This window comes from Nerophis lumbriciformis, linkage group LG20 (genome assembly GCF_033978685.3).
Source record: "Nerophis lumbriciformis linkage group LG20, RoL_Nlum_v2.1, whole genome shotgun sequence".
Taxonomy (NCBI): Eukaryota; Metazoa; Chordata; class Actinopteri; order Syngnathiformes; family Syngnathidae; genus Nerophis; species Nerophis lumbriciformis.
The window spans coordinates 4,328,229-4,342,480 of NC_084567.2; the positions used below are offsets into that span (position 1 = coordinate 4,328,229).

The 14,252-nt window shown below is 39.2% G+C and overlaps 1 protein-coding gene across 1 annotated transcript in view; it reads left to right on the plus strand.

The window, feature by feature from the left end:
* The window catches only part of LOC140679658 (uncharacterized), a 28,896-nt gene extending 21,442 nt beyond the window's left edge, over positions 1-7,454 (plus strand). The window contains exons 2-3 of the mRNA XM_072915505.1: positions 873-1,409; positions 7,183-7,454. Coding sequence (XP_072771606.1) covers positions 873-1,409; positions 7,183-7,454 — 809 coding nt within the window. The remainder of the gene's footprint in view (positions 1-872; positions 1,410-7,182) is intronic.
* Positions 7,455-14,252: the final 6,798 nt, after the last annotated feature.

A 14,252-nucleotide genomic window follows, 5' to 3' on the forward strand; every position in this document is an offset into this window, starting at 1 on the left:
ATTCACTTTAGCGCAGCGTAGGCGCGGCTTATAGTCCGGGGCGGCTTATTGGTGGACAAAATTATGAAATATGTAATTCATAGAAGGTGCGGCTAATAATCCGGTGCGCCTTATAGTGCGGAAAATACGGTAATGATTATTTGCAAAACAAAATAGTTTCTCAGTTCGGACATGAAATATTTTGTCTTTGCAGTCTATTCAATTGAATATAAGTTGAAAAGGATTTGCAAATCATTGTATTCTCTTTTTATTTACCATTTACACAACGTGACAACTTCATAGGTTTTGGGTTTTGTACATGTGCACAGCAGGGGAGCTGGTTAACTTATGAGAGTAGTATGTGTGTTTGTGAGAATGTCAACGTGTTGTCTGAGTGACGTCAGTGAGTGAGCGGGCGAGTAAAGAGAGAGCAGCAGGACAGGTGTAACAACTACATTATACCTGTCACTATTTAAACTCCTTGTGCAGATCTGAATGCTTATTATTTAAATGTTGACCTAAGTCTGAAGCAAAGGTGGTAATACCAATCACCACATTTGTGAGGCGTGTTTTAAAGCAGCTGTTGTGAGAGTAGTGTATGTGTGTGTGCACCTTTAAGAGTGGCAGTATGTGGGCTGAGTGACGTGAGTGGGCAAGTTAGGAGAGAGAGAGCTAGAATGATCAGGAGTGTTAATAGCATGGTGGATGTCTGGTTGTGCCCTGTGGAAATAATAATTAAAGTGACCAAGTTGTAACTAATCGACGGCCGAGTAGTACCGATTTCAATTGATTAGTACCACAATACTTTATTAGTAGCAGTATACTGTACAACCCTACTACACACACATACAGTACATAGAAGAAAGTGTGTTTTTGTTGTTTGTGTCTTGCAGACGTCCAGCAGCTGATCGGTGAATCAGAAGAAGTTTCCCCTCAATTAGGGGGGAGCTCCACTTTGAAGCAGGAGACTCCACAACCACCCTGCATTAAAAAGGAAGAGGAGGAACTCTGCATCACTCAGGAGGGAGAGTGTCTTCTAGGACGAGAGGAAGCTGATTACACCAAGTTTCCACTGAGTATTCTCTCTGTGAAGACTGAAGATGATGAAGAGAAACCACAAGTAGACGACCTCTTAGCTCCACTATCAGATAGTGAGGCTGAAGACGAGGTTGAAGTAACTTTGAGCAGCGACACAGACTGTGAAGGTGATATGAGGACTCACACTGACAACAAACACTCTGAATGCTCTACAAAGAAGAGAGGTAAAACATGTTTGAGCTGCTCAGTTTGTGCTGAAAGTTTTACTAAAAAGAGCCGTTTGACTCAACACATGAGAACACACACAGGTGAAAAACCATTCAGTTGTTCAGTTTGTGGCAAAAGCTTTACTCGAAATTATGGTTTGACTGAACACAGGAGAACACACACAGGTGAAAAACCATTTAAGTGTTCAGTTTGTGGCAACAGCTTTTCTCAAAATAGCTCTTTGACTCAACACATGAGAACACACACAGGTGAAAAACCATTTAATTGTTCAGTCTGTGCCAACAGCTTTTCTAAAAATAGCAATTTGACTCAACACATGAGAACACACACAGGTGAAAAACCATTTAATTGTTCAGTTTGTGGTAAAAGCTGTTCTGTTAAGAGACATTTGACTCAACACATGAGAACACACACTGGTGAAAAACCATTTAGTGGTTCAGTTTGTAGCAAAAGCTTTTCTGTTAAGTGCAGTTTTATTAAACACATGAAAACATAGAGATGAAAAACCATGTAAGTGTTCCGTTTGTGGCAAAAGCTTTTCTGTTAAGAGAATATTGACTCGACACATGAGAACACACACTGGACTAAGACAATTTAATTGTTCAGTTTGTGGTAAAAACTTTCATCAAAACAGTTTTTTGTGTCGACACGAGAACACACACTGGAGAAAAACCATTTAGTTGTTCAGTGTGCTGTAAATGGTTCCCACATAATGCAGACACAGTAAAACACATAAGAACACACAAGGGAAAATAACCAATTAGCTGTTTAGTTTGTGGTATGTTGCTCATATGTGGTGACATCCACCCTACCCAGGACCTCCTCACTGCTTCTTTCACAAATATCTGAGGTATTCTTACAAACTTGGATTAGTTGAAGCATAATCTTATCTACTCATGACCCCATGTCTTCTCTGTATCTGAAACCTTCCTGAACAGTAAGATAGATGATGCTTCAAGTGCTTGGTTACTCCTTCTTCAGTCCAGGGACCTGGGGCCTCATGTGTCAAGTTTGTGCACGCTCAAAAACCTGCACTACACCCTTTTTCACTGCAAAGTTGACATGTATCAAAACTGACTTTGGGATGCTTGGTAACTGTTTACATAACTAAGAGCCAACTTTTACTCCTCAGACTGATTGATGTGCAAATCAGAGACATATGAACAATTAACCCCCAACACCCACAACCCAACCCCCACCTCCCTAACAGGTTCAATCCGGCCCGTGAGATGAGTTCTAAATGTGTCCGCTGGATGTCGCAAAACCAATTCTGTTAGGCAAGCAAATTGCATAGCAAGTATACCAAGCAAGAGGTACACAGTAAAGCGGGGCTGTGACTCCTCCCCCTCCACCCAACGTAAAACAGGAGTAAAATAAGCAATCAGTAACCCCACTTAAAATGCAGCATGAGACACTGCACACTGATATAGTTCTGTGAAAATGATTGTCTTCTGTGCAAATGTAAAGAAAGCGAACAGTGTGTGATTTACTGCAATACTGTCAGTCTTTGAACTTTTTATTTGTGCTTTGTTGAAATTGTTCACACATTGCACAGCTTTTATTTTTCTATCAATACACATTATGTCTAGAAGACAGGAAGTAACTCAACACTCTTGAATAGTTTCTACCTCAGTTTGTATGGTTTGTTGAGTTAGCACAGGATTAATATGTGGAAATGACAAATGAGGTAGTTGATACATAGAATAGTTTTTACCGTAATTTCCGGACTATAAGCCGCTACTTTTTTCCCTCGTTCTGGTCCCTGCGGCTTATACAACGGTGCGGCTTACGGTAACCAGGGGCGCGCACTACCGAGGATGCGCGAGACCGAGGCAGACATCTGGCGCCAGGTAACGAGAGCAAAACAAAGAGTAGGAGAGCGTCAGTTGCGCGAATGAAGTGTTCATGCAAACACCCTCAATATGGAAAACATACGGAGAAGTGCATATGATGCTGCTTTTAAGTTAAAGGCAATCGATCTGGCTGTCAAAGAAGGAAATAGAGCTGCTGCACGTACCCTTGACATCAATGAATCAATGGTGAGACGTTGGAGACGGCAGCATGAAGAACTGATTCAATGTAAAAAGACAAAACAATCCTTCAGAGGTAATAAAAGCAGATGGCCGGAACTTGAAAACTTTCTTGGGGACTGGGTGAACACAGAGAGCAGACGGCCGGGGTGTTTCCACCGTGCAGATCCGACTGAAAGCCCAAACAACCGCCAAAGAAATGAATATTGAAGATTTTAGAGGTGGACCATCATGGTGTCTCAGATTTATGAGACGAAAAGGACTGTCCATTAGGGCACGGACGACTCTGAGTCAGCAACTCCCTCCCGACCACAAGGAGAAAATAACAAACTTCCGCGAATTCACACAAAGAAAGATAGACGAATATTCCATCGGACCGGACGAGATAATAAACATGGATGAAGTGCCTCTGTCCTTTGACTTGCCTCTCACAAGGACTGTTAACAAAAAAGGTGAATCGTCCATCACACTGAGAACAACTGGCCATGAGAGAACACATTTCACTTGTGTTCTGGGCTGCACAGCATCCGGACTAAAGCTTCCACCGATGGTGATTTTTAAACGGATTACTATGCCAAATGAAAAATTCCCGAAAGACATCTCCGTAAAAGTCAACCAGAAAGGGTGGATGATGGAAAGCGTTATGAAGGAATGGCTGAATGAGTGCTATGGCAAGCGACCTGGGGGATTTTTTCGCAAAAAAAAAAGCACTGCTCGTTTTGGACAGCATGAGGGCCCATATAACAGATTCTGTGAAAGCAGCCATCAAGAGCACAAACGCTATTCCAGCTGTGATTCCTGGGGGCACAACAAAGCATTTGCAGCCACTGGACATCAGTGTGAATCGTGCTTTTAAAGTGGCACTACGAGTTCAGTGGGAGGCATGGATGACTAACGGTGAGAAATCATCATTGCTTTGCAAGTCACAAGTAAGTCTCAAGTCTTTGCCCTCAAGTCCGAATCAAGTCCCGAGTCAAGACAGGGCAAGTCGGAGTCAAGTCCAAAGTCAAGACTGGAAAGTCTCAAGTCAAGTCCCAAGTCCTGCATTTTGAGTTTCGAGTCCTTTCAAGTCGTTTAACCACAGACTAATATATTTACACAGATTGTGTATGCTTTTAAAACGCTGTATTTATTTATTAAAACAAGTGCATTTGAAATTGCAGGGAAAAAGATAGTGCTGACATTGCACTTCAAAATAGCACTATTAACCAGTCATTTTAAACATGTAACTCATTCCTTTACAGAATAAACACATTTGAAAAAAACAAGTTATTTGCACAAAAGTGTTAACATTGTATTTCCATGGCATATTGCATTGTAACTAGTTCCACAGCAGTTTCTATCCTGTTCTTACCTTGTCTCATTGATCTCATCTCATACTGTATGTGTGTTTATGTGTGCGTACACATGAAAAACATAACAAATATATGAACATAACAATGAACAGAGTTGTACTTTTTAGATGTCAGGACCCTATGCAATATGTACACATATTCTTAATATAGTATACATTTTAACTGACCTTTATTTGACTATGTTTGTCTTTTTGTAGGTGGCTAAAATACGCGGTGCTGCTGACCACCGTCTAACGTTACGTTACTGTGTGTGATACATTGACTAACGTAATGTTACTGTGTGTGATACATTGACTAACGTTACCTTACTGTGTGTGATACATTGACTAACGTTACGTTACTGTGTGTGATACATTGACTAACGTTACGTTACTGTGTGTGATGCATTGACTAACGTTGCGTTACTGTGTGTGATACATTGACTAACGTTACGTTACTGTGTGTGATACATTGACTAACGTTACGTTACTGTGTGTGATGCATTGACTAACGTTACGTTACTGTGTGTGATACATTGTCTAACGTAACGTTATGTGTAGGTACCTCATGCAACCCTGCTTAAAAAAAAAATCACTTGACAAAAAGTATGAATAAGGTAGCAAACTGCAGTGGACGCAACAGATTGCCGTGTTTGCAATGACGTTATAACCATAGACATCTTATAAGTAGACGCAGCATTGGTTGCTGTGACGTGAGCAATTTGGCCGCCATCTTGAAGTGGTGATGAGGAGCCGGCGAGCAGCCTAAACTGACAGTTGACAGGTAGAAAACAAAGATGGTGTTCAGCGTTTTCCTGCTCAAATGAGCGGACTGTTGAAAATAGGAATCGGGGGATTACTTTTCACAAGTAAGATTTAACATTAACGTACTATTGGTTGTATCTTATGAAAATAATATTACCACAGAGTTGAGAAGGATCAAAGATCTTCAATATTTGTATGTGAAAATCACAAAGAAATCTTCTGGGGGAGGATGACGCCCCTACAGGGGTTTGCTTTACAAACTTTCAGCCCCACCTAAAACAAAATTCACCAGCTGCCACTGATTATGATGTATTCTCATTTTAGGCAAAGTATAAGACAATACTTTCTTAACAGTATAATTGTAACCAGGAATAAGTCTTCAAGTAACAATATTCAAATACTAACATTGTTGGGTAAGACACAATTTGCTTTTATTCTGAATCCAGTGAAACAGATTGGTGGTTTTAGCTGATATGAGGACTTTCAGGTGTTTATATATGTTTAAGTATTTGGCAGACGCTTTTATCCAAAGCGACTTACATAAAATAATACATATAAAACAATCACTGCAAACATTATCATTTAAGGGAAGAATGTAATAGAAAATATCAATACAAAGTGTCAAGACAGAATAAACTCTCTGCTACTGAAGCAACAGAGATACAGTCTATAGGTCCCTAAGATATATAGATATCTCATGTATTCATACATTGTTTATGTAGGATATACGCATGTATATATAACCTAATCATATTGTTTCTTCAACTTAAAAATAGTTTACCGTTTTTTTCCCCCTTCTCTGGGATTATATTCCCAGTTTTGATCTGGGACGTCTGGTCACTTATAGCATATAAGAATATTCTATGACTGTTAAGCAAACTATGAATAATAAAACATGTGTCCTTTATCATAGCTACACGTATGACAAAAAAGGGGGGTGAAAATCAGTGGTATTCAGTGAGGTAAGATGAATTAAATGCGCTGACAGTTCATTGCTCCTGCCAAATGAATTGCACTGAGTGGAGCGGATCACCACTCCAAGATGGCGGCCCCGCGCCTCGTCTGCGCCAGTAGGCAGTAGCGCTCCATGCTGCGTCTACTTATAAGATGTCTATGGCTATAACGTTAGCAGTGAGTTTGCAGCCTCACTGATTTAACTACACAGCAAATAAAAGTCACGTTACATAGCCAATAAACGTTATCTTACATTCAAAACTTACCCTTCTTTGTGCAACTTCAAATGTCGAACGAAGTTGGAAGTTGTTGCGTCTCCGTCTGTAATATTCGAACTGCGTGATTTGCATACGGCAATTCGTTTTTTGTTGACCAAGTCGTAGTTTTTATACCCGAACGAAACCAACTTTAACATAATTGTTTCTCACTGGCACGTTGTTTGACAACTCTTGTTCAGTGGTTGTACTGCAATTTGATTGGATGAATGCTGCGTGATGAAAATAACGTATATCTAATTTGATTGGCTGTTGTACTGACAGCACACCAGCTGACAGGAACAACACGCTGAGAGACACAGACGAAGAAAATGAAAAATACGGAGCGCTCCCAAATAACTTTTTAAGATTTGGATTTTGGGGAAAGTAGCAAGTCATGTCAAGTCAAAAGGCTCAAGTCCAAGTGAAGTCACAAGTCATTGATGTTAAAGTCTAAGTCGAGTTGCAAGTCTCTTTACATTTTGTCAAGTCGAGTCTAAAGTCATCAAATTCATGACTCGAGTCTGACTCGAGTCCAAGTCATGTGACTCGAGTCCACACCTCTGGAAATCATTCACCAAAACTGGTCGCATGCGAAAAGCAACTTTTGCTCAAGTCTGCCAGTGGATCCTGACGGCATGGAAAAGTGTGAAAACATCCACGATCATCAACGGCTTTCGAAAAGCTGGACTGCTGCGTCGTAATGATGAAGAGGACGGCGTAACGGCTGACGAAGCCGGAGCCGTTGATTCCACTGACGAAGAGGAAGGTTTTGAGAGCGAGAACAAAGGAGAGGGAGTGGCTGACGACGCCATTTTGGACCTGTTCTTCTCCGACACAGACGAAGAGGATTTCGGTGGTTTTAGTACGTAGGAGGAAGACGATGACACAATGATTAAAGACTGACTTTTCATATACCGGTAGTAGGCTGGTTATTTTGATAACGTAAACGGCTGCGGGACTGCACTTTTACTGCCGTGTTACAGGCGAGCACTTTGTATTACTTTGCACCGTTGTATTATTTGTACTCTGCACGAATGCTGTTCGCCATGTCAAAGATGTGAAAGTTTGATTGAATGATTGAAAGATTTATTGTTAATAAATGAGACGCTTTGCATTCCCAAACAGTCATCTCTGTCCCAACAATCCCCTCCGTGGTAGCAGGAACCCCTATATACTACGGTAATTACACATCAAAACGCCTGCGGCTTATAGTCGGGTGCGGCTTATATATGGAGCAATCTGAATTTTCCCCTAAATTTAGCTGGTGCGGCTTATAGTCAGGTGCGCCTTATAGTCCGGAAATTGCGGTATTCATGCTTTATTTTGTTTTTTGTTCAATCCTAGATGGGTTGGAACTTAAAGTTAAATAGAAACACTGAGATTAAGTCTAAATTCATTGTGTTTTTTAAGGTGTTTTTGAAAATGCGCCATTTTTTCCCCTCTAAATGTTTAACTAACTTGAAGTATTTTGTCAAGAGGATTATTTATGATATGTAAATTTTCAGAATGTGCTCGTTCTATTTTTGGCCAAAGTAAAATAAAGACAGTACTCTGAAGTTGTCATAGTCATATTTTTAAGTTATCATGCCATGATTTTACCCGTCCCGCCCACGTGGAAATAGATTTTCCTCCATGCGGCCCCTGAGCTAAAATGAGTTTGACACCCCTGCTGTAATGTGACTCATGTGAGCAGGTTACTGTATAAACACATTTTGTTATAAGTTATAAAAATGTGTTCAGTTCTCAGAGACACATCAATGTCAGGCTGACAATCGCTCTTCCGCTTTCTCCAAACACGAGAACAAAGCAGCTCCTACTGACTTGTGATTGGTCAGACCGTGCCCATCTTAATCACATGGCTAATTTCAATATAATAAATTGTGATGTAACACAATTGAATATCTTATATGCTCAGACAGTAATGTGTTTATATAAGTTTAGATTGGGTTATGATGTTTGTAATGGGGAAAGCCGTTAATGTGTCTTGTTTTCATGTCTGCATTTAAGATAGTTGACATTTAGCATGATAGCTGTTAACTGGCGATTAGTGATGTTAAGTGCCTAAGATGGTAGTTATTGATTAGCAGTGCGATGAGGGCTTTCTGCTGGTGAGTGATTAGCACTACAGTTAGAGCCACCTATCGCTAGGTAGAAATGAGCAGTTTCACCAACATTTTTATGTGAAACCATATTACTAACTGTCTGGTGTTTGACAGGATTCATGGAAGTTTATTGTCATACCAGCACACGATACACATGAGATGGCACACAATTTAGTAGCACGTGAACAATAGGATTGGTCCTGGTGGAGATCTACACTCTTAGTGCTTTTCTTCTTTATTCAGAGTAATCATTTGACTTTCTAAAGGTTTTTAACTAAAACAACTAAGTATGTTGAAACATATTAATTTGTTTCTTGTAGTTTTTAAAATGTAGGATTGATGTTTGTCCTTTTCCTGGTTTGAACAACAAGTATGGAAAAAGTCTGTGCACGTGCTTGTATATATATATATATATTTTATTTTCAAACAGTAGTTGTCCATTATTTGATGTTAGATACTTTTGCTAACAATTGTTTTAAAACAAGATTAAAGTGCCTTTATTTTGAAAAACCACTGCTGTGGAGTAGGAAACGGAAGTGGCGGGCTTCTAGCGCATGCGCAAATGTACTTGAAGGGAAGCAAAAAAGAGGAAGACCGCATGCTATGGTTGTTCGGAGATTCTTCGAATTCACGATCTTAAAGTCATATGATTCACAGCAAATATAGCAACAAATATCTCAATTGGTATTTTCCAAAGCCACGAAACGTGCATTGAGTTTGGAGCGATATGTGAAGTGAAGATTGAAGACGTGATAGAAGATGGACGACTACTGCTATGCTAAGATGGCGACGTCCGCTAAAAGAGAACATGAAAGAGAATCAACTTCCAGCAAATCACCAACGGAGATAAAGACGAAAGATGAAGGTGAGTGACTTTAAGTTTTGTCATTTGAAAACTATTTGAATTTCAAGCCCTTAAAGTCTAAAAGTGCCGACCTTGTTGAAGAATGTAAAGAAAGAGCCGCCATGATTGTTAGCTTGAAGAAGGCAGTGGAGTTCACATCAGAGGAGATGAAAGAATGCAAAAGTCAAATGAAGAAAGTGGAAGAGCAAAACAAGCGCTTGTGTAAAGAAAAGAATGATGTGAAAGAAGAGATGTTGGGGAAGAGTAAGAGATGTGAAGAGAAGACTGGACCACATGTCTACATCAACGTGCAGAGGATTGGAGGTAATAAAGAACAAGAAAATAAAAAAATGTATGCTTTGTTCAAACACTAATGGTAAAATAAGATAGCTGGTAGTGTTTTTGTCATATTTTTGGTTTGAAAAATGTAACTGAGAGCAAGTTACAAACATCTGAGCCCCTTTAAATATTTGTATTTATTTCTAGTTCTTCTTGTTTTCTAAAAAAGTTGTATTGAATTCCTTTGGTGGTGGTATGGTATGATATGTTTTAATAACAGATAGTTTATGTTAAAAATGTGCCTGAAATTGATCAAAGCTTTATTCGAAAAGACAACTTTCACCAGGGTGTGACACGAATATTCAAGAAAAGGAATTCAGAAAAATGTAAACAGAAAACCTGAATTAGATTAGTTTATCATATTGCTATAGTCATTTTCATTTATTGTTACTATGATTCTTAATTTATGTGTTATTTATTTGTTACTAATGTATATCTGGTTGTTCTTTTAGAGTATGTTTAAAATTGAGTTTTGGTGATACTATTTTTACATTTTCAAAGTAATAAATAATTTACCAGTAGTTATTTATCGTGATTCCAAAATCCCTCGAAATATTAAATTATGTTTTGCCATAATTGTCCAGCCCTAGACGAGGTATTGGAAAGGACTTCATGATAAACTATGTATCACGGTACTTGAGTCACGATACAATAGTCTATTGTAATATTGTGACATGGAGTTTTACTGACATTTTTACAAAGTCACTGAAAAATTCAAAAAACTGCTTAAAATGAATGTTGTATAAATGTATACTTGTTGATAGTTACTATTTATTGGACAAATTGTGTCAAAAACAAAGTAAATAAAATGATCATTGCAGTTTAGAAAGTGGATCCAATTTCTTGCATTTAATATCTAAAAAAGTTCTCTACTTCTTAACTACAGACTTCTTTCAGATAGATATTATCTTTTTTAGTTTTGCGATGTATTTCAATATTGACTTTTTCCTCACTGTTAGTTTGTAGTATCCTAATGTCCATGGAAGCAGATGTTTTCTACTTTCTGTGATTCCAGCTGAACTTTTCTGAGTCTATGACAAGTCATGTAAACATTGATCCATCATTCTGGCAAGGCACTAAATGAATGGCCATGAAACACTGAGTGTTGTTAAAAGGAAAGGCCATGTAACACAGTGGTAAAAATGCCCCCGTACCAACTTGTTTGCAATGCGTTGCTGCCATTAAATTCTGATTTAATGATTATTTGCAAAACAAAATAGTTTCTCAGTTCGGACATGAAATATTTTGTCTTTGCAGTCTATTCAATTGAATATAAGTTGAAAAGGATTTGCAAATCATTGTATTCTCTTTTTATTTACCATTTACACAACGTGACAACTTCACTGGTTTTGGGTTTTGTACATGTGCACAGCAGGGGAGCTGGTTAACTTATGAGAGTAGTATGTGTGTTTGTGAGAATGTCAACGTGTTGTCTGAGTGACGTCAGTGAGTGAGCGGGCGAGTAAAGAGAGAGCAGCAGGACAGGTGTAACAACTACATTATACCTGTCACTATTTAAACTCCTTGTGCAGATCTGAATGCTTATTATTTAAATGTTGACCTAAGTCTGAAGCAAAGGTGGTAATACTAATCACCACATTTGGTGAGGCGTGTTTTAAAGCAGCTGTTGTGAGAGTAGTGTATGTGTGTGTGCACCTTTTAAGAGTGGCAGTATGTGGGCTGAGTAAGTGAGTGGGCGAGTAAGGAGAGGTAGTGGTAGCATGTGCAGGAGTGTTAATAGCATGGTGGATGTCCGGTTGTGCCCTGTGGAAATAATAAATAAAGTGAGCAAGTTGTAACTAATCGACGGCCTCGTCCTTCCGACCAAAGAGCGGAGCTTTATGGACCCAGTGTTACTCCCGACAAAACATGGGCCCTGGAGGTAGTCACCGCCTCACAGCAGCATTCAGATGAAAGAACGATAACGGTACTTTTCAAAGGTGCTATAGTACCGATTTCAATTGATTAGTACCACTATACTTTATTAGTAGCAGTATACTGTACAACCCTACTACACACACATACAGTACATAAAAGAAAGTGTGTTTTTGTTGTTTGTCTCTTGCAGACGTCCAGCAGCTGATCGGTAATGCAGAAGAAGTTTCCCCTCAGTTAGGGGGGAGCTCCACTTTGAAGCAGGAGACTCCACAACCACCCTGCATTAAAAAGGAAGAGGAGGAACTCTGCATCACTCAGGAGGGAGAGTATCTTCTAGGACGAGAGGAAGCTGATTACACCAAGTTTCCACTGAATATTCTCTTTGTGAAGACTGAAGATGATGAAGAGAAACCACAAGTAGACAACCTCTTAGCTCCACTATCAGATAGTGAGGCTGAAGACGAGGTTGAAGAACCTTTGAGCAGCGATAAAGACTGTGAAGGTGATATGAGGACTCACACTGACAACAAACACTCTGAATGCTCTACAAAGAAGAGAGGTAAAACATGTTTGAGCTGCTCAATTTGTGCTAAAAATTTTACTAAAAATAGCCAATTGACTCAACACATGAGAACACACACAGGTGAAAAACCATTTAATTGTTCAATTTGTGGCAAAAGATTTTCTCATAATAGCCATTTGACTCGGCACATGAGAACACACACAGGAGAAAAAACATTTAAATGTTCAGTTTGTGGCACAAGCTTTTCTCAAAATAGCTGTTTGACTCGACACGTGAGAACACACACAGGAGAAAAACCATGTATTTGTTCAGTTTGTGGCAAAAACTTTTCTCGAAATAGCCATTTGACTGAACACATGAGATCACACACAGGAGAAAAAACATTTAATTGTTCAGTTTGTTGCAAAAGCTTTTCTGTTAAGAGAATATTGACTCAACACATGAGAACACACACTGGACTAAAACCATTTAACTGCTCAGTTTGTGGTACAAGCTTTTCTCATAACAACTCTTTGTGGCGACACATGAGAACACACGCTGGAGAAAAAACATTTAGTTGTTCAGTGTGCTGTAAAAGGTTCACACATAATATAGACGCAGTAAAACACATAAGAACACACAAGGGAAAATAACCAATTAGCTGTTTAGTTTGTGGTATGTTGCTCATATGTGGTGACATCCACCCTACCCAGGACCTCCTCACTGCTTCTTTCACAAATATCTGAGGTATTCATCCAAACTTGGATTATTTGGAGCATAATCTTATCTACTCATGACCCCATGTCTTCTCTGTATCTGAAACCTTCCTGAACAGTAAGATAGATGATGCTTCAAGTGCTTGGTTACTCCTTCTTCAGTCCAGGGACCTGGGGCCTCATGTGTCAAGTTTGTGCACGCTCAGAAACCTGCACTACACCCGTTTTCACTGCAAAGTTGACATGTATCAAAACTGACGTTGACGCATAAGTGATGCTGGGTAACTGTTTGCATAACAAACTGCCAACTTTTACTCCTCAGGCTGATTGATGTGCAAATCAGAGACATATGAACAATTAACCCCCGGGATGGATTGAGATGAGTTTGCGAAGTGTAAAATTCAGCTGCATTTTTAAATGAAATAAACTGCTGTTCTAATTGTGTCCAATGGATGTCGCAGTAGCAATTCTGTTAGACAAGCAAATAGTTTATACGGGGGCGAGCAAGTATACCAAGCAAGAGGTACACGGTAAAGCGGGGCTGTGACTCCTCCCCCTTGACCCAATCAATAACCCCACTTAAAATAGAATAGAGTAGAATAGAGTTTTATTGTCATTATTACAGTGAACCGGTTCAAAGAACAACACAATTGGAGCAGATCCCCCAAAGTGCATACACAATAATTTAGTAATATAAATAGTAAAAAAGATAAGAAAGAAGATTTGCCGATAATCCGCGGGTCGGGCGGGTGAAATTTAAAAAAATTAGATTTTAAATAGATGCGGGCGGGTTGCGGTTGAACCAATTCGGAAATATATATACATAGTTAAATGTTGTTACCCACATACGAAAAACGAGCAGCACTCTTTGAAACAGGCAATTATTTATCAGCAGGCACCTGCAGCACACCACCACACAACACAACAGAAGAAGAAGAAAAAAGATGGCAACGGTTTTTTTCTATTGGAGATATACTACTATGTGTGAATAATTATTTGGCCTCGCTTTCAAGTGAAGCGCATCTCCGATTGGCGACAATGTAAGGATATTTAGCCTGCTTTGTTTGTCGCGACCGTCTATTTTCATTATAATTCAAGATTGATGATAAAGTGCAGTCTGATGGGTTTGATTTCCCCCCTTCAGCTATTTGCCTTGGCCAATAAGTTGCAGGTATTATTTATTTAATTTATTTTTGTTTAAATAGAGATGACATACATATGTTATTGTATAATTTAAGTTTGTGCGCGTGATTGACAGCCTAAGGCTTATGAGGCACATTTTTTATT